General features: G+C 34.0%; 1 protein-coding gene and 1 long non-coding RNA gene across 7 annotated transcripts; both read left to right on the top strand.

The window, feature by feature from the left end:
- On the top strand, positions 1,129 to 6,490 carry LOC18613457 (RNA-binding protein BRN1). Its single transcript, XM_007050695.2, has 9 exons — positions 1,129 to 1,471; positions 1,685 to 1,767; positions 3,800 to 3,851; positions 4,006 to 4,131; positions 4,286 to 4,365; positions 5,069 to 5,248; positions 5,432 to 5,777; positions 5,871 to 6,014; positions 6,091 to 6,490. Exons 1-9 carry the CDS (start codon positions 1,300 to 1,302, stop codon positions 6,216 to 6,218), a joined length of 1,311 nt encoding a protein of 436 aa, XP_007050757.2. The 5' UTR covers positions 1,129 to 1,299; the 3' UTR covers positions 6,219 to 6,490.
- LOC108660909 lies at positions 6,765 to 11,342 on the top strand. Of its 6 annotated transcripts, XR_001926614.1 has the most exons (7): positions 6,768 to 6,975; positions 7,080 to 7,162; positions 7,227 to 7,334; positions 7,723 to 7,878; positions 8,217 to 8,277; positions 9,809 to 10,031; positions 10,171 to 11,342. It is a non-coding gene; the product is annotated as an uncharacterized LOC108660909 (long non-coding RNA). The 6 variants fall into 6 exon arrangements; XR_001926616.1 differs by having other exon boundaries at positions 6,765 to 6,975; positions 7,080 to 7,334; positions 9,905 to 10,031; XR_001926613.1 differs by having other exon boundaries at positions 6,767 to 6,975; positions 7,080 to 7,334; positions 9,829 to 10,031.

Below are 11,618 nucleotides of genomic sequence, written 5' to 3'. Positions count from 1 at the left end.
TTTTTAATATGTATAATTTTAGATTATAAAATAAAAGATAATAATATTAAATTATATAAATTTATGTCATTCATCAAGTGATTTAAATATGAAATTATCGTATTAAAAGTTTTAAGTTAAAATATCTACTTAAATACATGTTACTGTTTAGTTTTGTTATCTTTCCCTTTTTCTTTGAGTTTGACTAATTATATCATTTATGTATCACTGAAACATAATTAATAATTTATGTAAGAAATAGGCACTTGTGTGATATAAGAAAACAATCATTTTTTTTTCCAATCAAGACATGGTATTTATCATTTTTGGATTATAAACTAAAATTTATATAAGATAAGATATATTAATCATTTTCTTCTATTATAAGTTAAATTTTATAAATATTATATTAATAATTGATTTTCAGTTAATTCGATTGTAAATTTTAAATATATAAAAGTAACGAAAATAACTGAATAAACCGTTTTTTTCAACAACTTAATAATGAAATTAAAAAATCAAATCTAATTAACTGAATTCAAATGGTTTCGGTTGATTATTTCGATTTACATGAATTAATGCTCATTCGTACTCCTATTTAATGAGAAATGTGTTAATTATAGTAAGAAAAAATGATAGATTGAGTTTGAAAAGTTATAGTAACATATATGAATGCCCCCGATCATATGATTTGGTTTCTAAAAGAAGGAAAAAGGAAAAATTTCGAAAGGCTAGGACTTTCTGTCAGCCTAAACCCATAAATTCACCGTGCCCCACTTGATCCACGAGCCACCCTATCAAATTTGCATATTGTTTTTTCCCCTTCTTTTCAAGTGTAGTGTGCTTTTACAAGCCATGAACTTTTTCAATGCAGAGACAGCCGACGGGATTCACCCGAAAGAGAAACCAAAGAGGAGAGAAAAATAAATTAAATTGCCAAGTATGACAAAGAAAATGAAAGGGCATATTCGTCATTCTACACCGGCCACCCTTTAAAGTGCAAATCCTCGTTCCAGCTCACAACGGTACAAGTACATCCACTTCAAAGACCAGAGCTCGCACAGCTGTAAGGGCAGATTCGTAAATAAACCCAAACAGTAGCCCCACTTTGCAGCCATTTTAATTACAATATATCCATTGAAGATCCAACTTTGCCATCCAGAAACCCCCATTTTTCCCACCCAACGACTCCCCAAAAACAAAAAGAAAAGAAAAAAAAAACAAATAAACGCTCTTTCCTCTAGAGAGAGAAAATCAAAGAAAAAAAATTCGGTGGAAAAAAAAAAAGCAAAGAAAATAGAGGAGGAGGAGCAGGCATTAATGGCGGAGGGAAAAAAGGAGAAGAAAGCGACGGACGAAGAGAGCGTGAAGCTGTTCGTAGGTCAAGTGCCGAAGCACATGACGGAAGCTCAACTGCTCGCAATGTTCAAAGAGTTTGCTTTGGTCGACGAAGTCAACATCATCAAAGACAAGACCACTCGCGCCTCCAGAGGTTCAACTTGCATGTTTTTTTTTAAAATTTATTATTTCTTTTTAAAGTTTCAAATCTCTCACATTTCTCATTCTCTTTTTGCGGTTGTTTGTTTTTTTGGTGATTTGTTTGATTCGTTGTGTTTGGAGTGAGATTTGCGGTGTTTTTGTGAGGTTTGTGGTGTTTGAAACCCTAATTTTGAGGTATTTTCTCGTGTTTTTTATGTTGATTAAGGGTGTTGCTTTGTTATATGCCCGTCGAGACAAGAGGCGGATAAAGCGGTCAATGCCTGTCATAATAAGAAGACTTTGCCTGGGGTTAGTTCAAATTTTGAATTTCTGTTTCTTTGTTTTGCCTTGTTTTTTAGTGAGTCAGTGCCACATTGTTAGTTATCGTTGAGAAAATCTACCTGCTACTGTTCAAAGTTGGTTCAGTGATCTTAGCATGTTATAATTAGCTAGAGACTTGTAGCTTACTCCGACAGATGGCATGCAAATGTAGCACCCAAGGGTGACATCTGTCCACTCTGTTTCACTATTTAACTATGAAGCTATCAAAATCGTTTCTGCATTTTATACATTATGGCATGAATCTTGCTATATGCTGTTTTTGATATTGACAGCTTGTGTCATACGGAATTAGTTCTTAAGTATCCAGTAAAAGTACCTTAAGCATGGGTCTAGTTGGCATTTTATAACAAACTCAGTAGAAGTTCTTACTGCTTCATCGTGCTGATCAAGGTACATGCAGATAACACAGTTGTAGAATTAAGTTTGAAAATTATTTATTGTAGCTCGTTTAAGTAAATTGATGTCTTGGGTTTTGGAGACAATGGAAAAGAAAATGATCGCGACCTTGTATTTTCAGCATGCTGTAAGCTTAGATTTTAATTTTTTTTAGAATAAAAAACCCTGGTCGTTTTGTGATAAAATGGAGTTTTGAGAAATTCTAAAGCATGTAAAAGATGAAGCTAGGGCTTTATATACTCCAGATTACATTTTATAGAACATAATTTGGACAGGAAACGGGGTAATTTAATGATTGCAACTATAAATTTATCTGAAATTCGAATGATTAAGAGAACAATAGGTGTTGGAGTTCTACTTATAGGGTTTCACTTAAGGATAGCTACTCTACAGCTATTTGTCATGTTACCACATCATGTTAGTCAAATATCTTTCATATTTAATTGACTTGCTTAAAATCTCATAGCAATTAAAAGCAGAGCTTATCATAAGAATTATAATTGGGAAACAATGAGGTACTAATCAAATGTGAATTGGTCTGGTTACTAATTTCAACATAATGAATGAAAGTACTTGATTGAAAAGAAAAGAATGAGGTGATGCTGCAGTTTTAGGGTGTAATGGAAGGCATTTATGTGTATTAATGTAATTAAGCAAACGCTTGATCAACAGATGAATTTAAAATTTTTAAGTTAACATCAATATCAGCTGGGCTTATGTTCTTGCTCTTTCACAATATAATTGAAACCTTACTTAGTCAGGTTCACAGCCCTGAGTTCCATTCCATGCCTTAGTTGTTGATTATTGATCATATTTAAATACCACCTTATGGTTGAAGCACCTGTTTGATCTTGCAATACAATACACATGAGCTGCTGTAGCAAAGTAGTTTAGTTATGAGGTATGAATTGGAAGCACATCAGGACTTTCTGTTTCCACAGTGAAGAAAAGAGATGAATATCTGCATGTAGCTTGGCGACCAACAGGCCTGAAAATAATTTGCAATTCCATAGCAATGTTGCAATTAAAAGAACATAAACAGAGATCAAAGAACGAAATGCTGAATAAATAATTGCTTGTACTAGTTCAATCTGATAGACAAGAGTGGAAGAACTACTTAATTGTGTGTAAGCATAGATCTAGAATCTAATGACAAACAAAGCCAGTGTCCCTTCTGGGACTCAGTGTTAGCATAGAATTTGATTGGCTAGGATAAAGTTGATTTTGACATCAATGTACACCTAAGATGGTCACTAGTATGACTGGATAAAGTTATGCCTCTAGTATTGACTTTACATTGTGGCATGTCATGTTTACATTTTGTTTTCATGATGGATCATCAAGCATTTGGATTTGGTGGTGTAAATATGCCTGTTTATACAACATGACATGTCCTTGATCTGGGGGTTTGGAGTGATTAATGACTCAACTCTTATATTCAACTTTTAATGAAAAATCTATGGACAATTCAATCTTAAGTACTTAGATATTGCTTTGACCTATGTCTGCTGTCATGTATTTGTGCTTAGAGATTACTTTTACTGTGTGAGTCTTATTACCTTCCTGCCTGGAACTCATCTTTCTGATTTTTTGTCCAATTCAGGCATCTAGTCCATTGCAAGTGAAGTATGCAGATGGCGAGTTGGAAAGATTAGGTATATATAAATTCAGTAAATTAATTGCTTATAATTCTGCTTCCTACGAGGTTGGAAGAATTGATCTCCTTCATTATCCGGTGATGCTTTTTTTTATCAAACTTTTGAGTGAATTATGAATTGTTGTCATCTTTTTACTGCCTGTTTGATCCAGAACACAAACTCTTTGTTGGCATGTTGCCGAAGAATGTTTCTGAGGCTGAAGTTTCAGCTTTATTCTCTAAATATGGAACCATAAAGGACCTACAGATTCTACGAGGTTCTCAGCAAACAAGTAAAGGTACTTATTCTTTGATCCTGGATTCCTTTTCTGAATTTTTTTTCTCTAAAAAGAAGTAAGCCATTTTCAGTGCTTAATTGCATAAAAACAAAAACCTCAATCTCAAGCTGATTTCAACATTTGAATTATAGTTGTATTCGATTTTTTATGGCAGGTTGTGCCTTTTTGAAGTATGAGACAAAAGAACAGGCCCTTGATGCCCTGGAGGCCATTAATGGAAAGCATAAAATGGAGGTTTGTATTTTTGTGCATGTTTCTGCTGTTGAAAATCAACGAATTACCTTGAACATTGTTCTGAGTTTCTATTCCTGTTTTATCTGGTATCTTTTGCATAATAAACAATTCAATGCATTTATAGGTTATGCACTGACAAACTATCTTACATAGTCATTGTTAATAGGAATAAATTATGACGTAAATATTTAGTTATTCCTTAATTCATGATGTTAGCTTAGGTTGCTCAAGTCACTAAAGATTCTGATATAAACCTGGAAATCATTTGCACATGCATCAAGAGATGATTTTTGTGGCTTACCATCCCTATGTATTGCATGCTACGAAACCAAACTCATTGTTGTGAATAATTGTATGTTGCATCTAGTGTGAAAGTTGTCAAGAAAATGGGCTCTTTGTAGAAGCTTATTATCTTTTATCTTGATCAAGTTACACTTGGACTTATGTCTGAAATTTCCTTCCATACCCTAGTGGATTGCAGAATGCATAGATACAAAGGAAGTTCTTGTCTTCATTAGACGGGTTCTTGTACCAGATAATTAGTCTTTAATCGAAGGCTTGTCTTTACCATTTGGCATCCAGACATGAGTTAAGGATGCAATGGCCTTACGTAGAATTTTGTCTTATCATGCCTGGTGGTGAGTTAGTTTTCGCAAATAAAAGTGTGGGATAGTATTCTGATCATTAACTTCTTCTGTTTTAGGGTTCAAATGTTCCTCTCGTTGTCAAATGGGCAGATACAGAAAAGGAAAGACAAGCTCGAAGGGCCCAGAAAGCTCAATCTCAAGCTTCTAATATATCAAATGCTGATTCACCACATCCTTCATTGTTTGGAGCCTTGCCAATGGGTTATGCTGCCCCATTCAATGGATACGGATATCAAGTAGGTTTTCTTCTTTTTCATCTGGAGCAATTCAAAATTTCAAAAACACATATTATCCGACTCATAAGTGATTCTGTTTCCTCTTATTTTCACTGAGTTATGGACGATTGTCTAATTTTTTAGTCATGATGTTTTGATTAAGCATTTTATATTTAAATGTGATTGATCATCTTATTTATTTAGGCTCCAGGAAGTTATGGACTTATGCAGTACCGGTTGCCACCAATGCAGAATCAGCCTGCATTCCATAATATGATTCCTCCAGTAAATCAAGGAAGTGCAATGCGAGGAATCACACCTGACCTTGCTCCCAATATTGCTCCTAGAAATTATGTGATACCTCCTGCAAGTTATGTGGGATCAGCTTACCCAGCTGTGCCAGGTATTCAGTACCCCATGGCATATCCTGGGGGAATCATGAGCCACCGTCCATTGACCAGTTCACCTGGTTCAGTGCCACCAGCAAATACAACCAGTAATTCTTCATCATCCTCCAGTGTAGGTACAAGTTCAGGAGGTCAGATTGAAGGTTTGCTATCTATTGTCATCTTGGTTTTTCTTGTCTTGCTAAAGTAGATTCTTGATGGTGGCATCTTATTAATTAGTCTGTGCATTGACCTAGGGCCACCTGGTGCAAATCTATTTATTTATCACATACCTCAAGAATTTGGTGATCAAGAGTTGGCTAATGCTTTTCAAGGATTTGGTAGGGTCTTAAGTGCAAAGGTTTTTGTTGACAAAGCAACAGGGGTTAGTAAATGTTTCGGTAAGTTCGTTCTCTTTACCTATCAATCTGGTATGAGTGTTAAGGAGTTTTCTCTCTTAAGAGCCTCTCTTTGCAGGATTTGTTAGTTACGACTCTCCAGCAGCTGCTCAAAATGCGATAAACGTGATGAACGGATGCCAATTGGGTGGTAAGAAACTGAAGGTTCAGCTTAAGAGAGACAACAAACAGAACAAACCTTATTGATTGGGAGGTGAGTCTTGGAAGGAAGCAGAAAATGTCTGTCACATGTGGTCGCATGCAACTTGGATATATTGACTGACTGCAGTATCAGCATTTTGGGTGGGTTGGGGATAACCTGTGGTTATATGTGTCACTCCATCCTTGTAATTGCTTCATGGGATCAAAATCCCAGAAACTTGTAATTCATGGTGCATTCCATGCCTACACAATTTGTATTCTGTGTATCATTGAATTCCATTTAGACACTAATTATTAATTTATTGATTTTTCCTCGAGTATATCTCTTTGTAGTATAATTATGTGGGAATATCCATGATACAATGTTCCCCAAGTTTATTGTTTCCACGTTCAGTTACTTGTTTTTTCCTCATCAAGATGCATTCTGGGGAGTTTATTCAACTCCTATGTATCTTCATTAAAGAGCATTGTACTTCAGCACTTCTAATTCTGTTCCTTGGTGCAAGTCATTTTTACTGATATATTTTTTAATTGCCTCTTCTTCCTATTATCCTGTGCAAGAATGGGCTGTAGTAGTGAGTGAGTTAATATCCAAGTTATCTTTGAGTGATACTGATCACCAATGTTTATTTTAGAGACATGCATTCTGATCTGACATTCAGGTATTATAAAATCAGTTGTGCGATCAGGTCCTGTTATCTTGAGGTTTTTGCATGTGATTTCCCTTCTGTCCTTCTGCCCATGTAATAACACCATGGCAGTCCCATGCAGAATTTTACTGGAATTAAGATTTATCTTGTAGGTACTTGTTTCCTTCCCTGAAATTAGTCTTCACAAAATTTGCTTGTAGTCATGAAACTTTGAATTTTAAAACTTAACATCCAGTGTGCGTATTTTTTCTTTCAGTGGCTTGGTTCAAGATGTTGCAGATATATTACCTGGAGGGTTCCTTTGGTTCATGATCCAGTGCTCTTCTTTGAAATTTGGAGGTATTTTTCATGCTCTGCCGTTTCTATTGTGCATTCTACACCATGAGTGTTTCTGCTATTGCAGAGTAACCAGAGGATCAACAGCTCAGGCATCACGTGTTACTTGTATACTTGTTACTTGTATGATGAGTATTCTTTGTACTGGGGTAGAAAAGCATCATTAACAGCTAAGGTACCATCTATGTCATTTATGAGAATCATCAACATTACATCACTTGGATTGATTTTGAAAGTACTGTGGTGTAGGGATCTGGCTCCTCTCCAGTCCCAATATAGGACTGAGTATCTGTTAGTGTATTTGACCTTCATGTGAGATTGGTAGTGGAGAGGCCAGTCCATGTGAGATAATGCCATGTCTTCAGAATCATATCAGAGGTCATAGATTTGCCTTGTTATTTATTAATCTTTTGGGGGTATTTGGAAATTTGTTCTTGCAGCTATTCTCATGCCTAATAATAGTAAAAAAATAAATGTTTTGAGGATAATGTTTATGGGTTCCTCAATTTGTATTGTGTTAATCCCTGAATTTACTGTAGTAGAATTTATTTGTTTCTCTGAAGAGAAATCAGACTAGAGAGAGAAAGAAGCATGGTGGGAGACACAAAACAAGAGAGGAGGGGAAAACCAATGATGTTGGAGTGAGATCCATGGGGAATCCGAAAACCCAGATGGTCACGGTGTGAAAAAAGAGAGAGGCAATGTCTGGAGAGAGAATTGTGATAACTTTTTTTTTTTGTGGCAAATTTCTGACTGTTGATTTGATTCAAACAAAATGGCATTGTCTCACATATGGACTGGCCTCTCCAGTCCCAATGTAGGACTGGAGAAGTGCCAGGTCTGTGGTGTAGGGCTTGTATCTCTCTAAATTCTGACTTACTTTCGCGAGCCTCTTTCAGTTTTATGAAACTGTTTCCAACATGATTAACCTTCTTTAATCCCAATTTATATCTCCTTTGATTTTATGCTGACTTATTTGTATTAATTCATAACTGCATGAGAATTGGTCTTTTTAAGGGGCATTGTGTGGTTACAGGTTTATTAAATTTGTATTTAGGTTGCTGCCAATATCAAGTTGATATAAAGAACCAAGTTCTTGGGAGTATACCGTTTTGCAGGTAAATATTGTAGAACTTCATAACTGTATGTCTGGAACGCATTGTATATATACATTGCAAATTGTCTTCTCTCTGATACTATTTCTGTATTCGAAAGGTTGAATTGGATCTTCTGGGGTTGTGTTTCTGCATTTCTTCAATTTCAGAAGCATCAAGCATCTCATTGAGTTATAATATTGATCTAGTATTATTGCAAGTAGTAAATTAGGTGACTACTGCAGATGCCCATCTATACAGCATTGGCAGTGGCATAGTCACATACTCAATTTTTTTTTAAAAAAAAATGTTTACATATATAAGAAATAGTAAAGTTTTTGTAAGTTTCTTGTATCAATCCCAGTAAAATTAAATAAAACATGAAGAGAGGAGGTCAAACAAATAATCTTTATCCATGTTTAAAATACTATGTTTTCATATGTAGCTTTTTAAATAGACATAAAAAAATCTTTATATTTGTCTAAAAATGATCTTACATTAATAAGCATATCTAATTAAAATGTGAAGTGTGATGTATATTTAATTTGTTCTGCATCTTCAAATAAAAATTGTATATTCATGCATCTTAGTCTACAACATGATTAATTTATAGTTCTTACTTATTCAAAAATATTTGATTATTCTTGTATCTAAACATATCTTTTGCAAATTGAAAGGTAAATAATAAAAGTATTAACCAAATGATAGTTAATTTTGCAAAACTCTTGGATGATTATATCATATATAGACAAATGCATAAGATATCTTCTTTTAATAATATTTTGTTGAAGTAATATATAATATATTCAATTTTTTTGACTATTTAAAACTTTTGGATTTAATTTAAAAATTTCTTGAATAATACAATGTAGAAAAGTATGTATTCATATAATGTGAATTAACATATGAAGCAACTGACCATTGCTTATGCTAATCTAAAATCTGGAATATGTTATGAGGCTAGGATGCTATGGATTCTGATTTCTGAACATCATGTATTCTGTTGATATTATGTTGCAAGTTCTATGAATTTGAACTGTATGTTTAAGGGTGAATTAAAAACAAAATGCTTTACTCAATCTAAGTTAGCACCAGTCACCAACTAAACTGTACTGGTTCTAAATTTTGCAGCAATTATTTTTTTTACTTTTTAGCTTCAAGTGGTTAATACCACCCTAATTGATATATAAATTTCTTTTATTAACTGATGACAATTTATAAAGTAGACAGGAAATTGTGGACTATTTTGAAAGCTTCCTGCCCCCATTTCTTGATGACGGGTGCTATTTTGTTTGTAACGGTTACTTCCATGTGTCTCTTTTTTGTCACGCCACATTGTCAATATTAGTGTGGGTGCTTGGTGTATCTCACTGCATTATTCTTCCTGTTTTTCTTTGAATAAGACTTTATGTTATGCGACAGTGAACCATGTTGCTTACTTATAGAAGAAAGTCTAGTATTATTAGTGTAAATCTGTTAGCTGCTTACTTTGCTTGTGGTGAGCCCTTTTCCCTTTCTTTTTTCATCCTCATGCTGATTCAATGTCACTTATTAGTGCTTTTAGTTTGAATCCAGCGGCTGTATCAAGGTTTGTTTTCAAAGCTATTAAAATTTGGATCACATTTCCTTGAAATCTTCTTGTTGTAACAAGGAAGCTGGGAGTAGCAGAGGTTCACTGAAATCTGCTAACTGTTCAAACTATTAGTTCAGAGAATCTCTCTGCCAGGTGACCTGTACAGAGGTCAAGATAAATTAGCAGTGTCTCGCTCCCTCCTTCGGTAAGCATTTAAATGCTTTTCTTGACTGCTTTCTTTTTTCTTACAATGTTACCCAATAAGTGATCAGAATGAATTGTTAATATTTTACGGTAACTGCATAAATTTCTAGGTATAATCTTTATTGTTATCTTCTTTTTAGGACATGGCAGCATAGCATTACTGGTTTCTTTTGAATTTGACGATTATCATCCAAGGTATCAACCTTTTAAATCCTTCATGAGCTCTTCTAGTCTTGTTAATATAAAAGACCAAATTATGTTTTAGTTAATCCAATCCTATGTACATATGGAGAAAGAGGAGGTAGAAATAAGTACATTAATTACATGAAAATGTTGAAATCAAGTTATAAACTAGGACATATTGTGAGTGATACTCGGCAGTTGAGAATAGTTTTACCTTGAATCTGTACCAAAAGATAGAACCGCTCTCTAATTATTTACTAATATACTAATATTGCACTCTTTGGCTGACACCATAAAGGACTTTTTCTTGATGTTAGAATTTTATTATAAAACATACATAATATATATTTGAAAATTTACTTTCGTGGTCTCCTATTTTTTGCTAGAAATGAAGAGTTAAAAGAGGTGGTCTTGGAAACTTCATTTAATTCAGGAACGGAATAGGAATAGGAATAGTTAAGACTGACTTTTGATGTTTTTAAGACTTATTCTAGGTGGAAAAGGAAAATAGAAATCTAGGTCTGCTGCTGTGATGTTTTGCTTACCAAGGAAAAGGCGACTAGTATTTGTCAGTACCCAATCCAGGGACAGGTAATTCCAGGATTGTTCTCTTAATTTCCCTTCTACTTTTGTCGTATTTGTACGCAGTTTAGATTGCAAGGCTGCCTTATTCCGTTGGATTACCACATGCTCTTTGCTAAAATTTATATCAATGATATCGTTGTGAAGAAGGTGAGCGTCGGATTGGATTTTCGGCAGGCTTTTTCAATGTTTACACTTAATGTGAATATTGTGGTCTGAAACACATAAGCACGTACCCATCGTTATCAACCTTATCCGTATTTCCCAATTCTCAATAAAAGAATAAGAAAAAAAACCCATTCTTCCACATGATTATTTTCTGTCAGTCCAGGTTCCCCATTCCTGATTTGTGGTGCTTCCCATCAAGTGATAAATCGAACCAAAAATTTCTACACCAAACTCGAGTATTCACTTCCCTTGCCTTATTTCTCTTTGGTTTTTGTTTATATCAATTATGGTTTATATGTATGAAATCTACAAACTCAAATGTTGCAGCGGATTAAACATTTCTCTTTGTAGTTAAAACAGTGAATAAAACCGGTCACACTGAGATCAGTTGTATTAGAATAATTGTACAAATTTGATGATACAGTTATAATACAATATTATTAGTTGATTGGTTAATTAATTAAAATTAAAATACTGTTAGTCAATTAAAATTAGACTATGAATAAAATTAATTTTGCATTTTATATATGCATATCTTTGTAAAATACACGTTTTTGGAATATAATATTCTCTTCTTGTAATAAGTTGAATCAGATGTAGTTTATTATTTTAAATAATTTGATATGTTTGTTTAAATATGGAAAACGAGTCAAGC

The sequence above is a fragment of the Theobroma cacao genome, chromosome 1 (assembly GCF_000208745.1).
Source record: "Theobroma cacao cultivar B97-61/B2 chromosome 1, Criollo_cocoa_genome_V2, whole genome shotgun sequence".
In the NCBI taxonomy this organism is placed as follows: domain Eukaryota; kingdom Viridiplantae; phylum Streptophyta; class Magnoliopsida; order Malvales; family Malvaceae; genus Theobroma; species Theobroma cacao.
The sequence above is the reverse complement of the archived record's forward strand: the minus strand, read 5'-3'. Positions and strand labels throughout refer to the sequence as shown.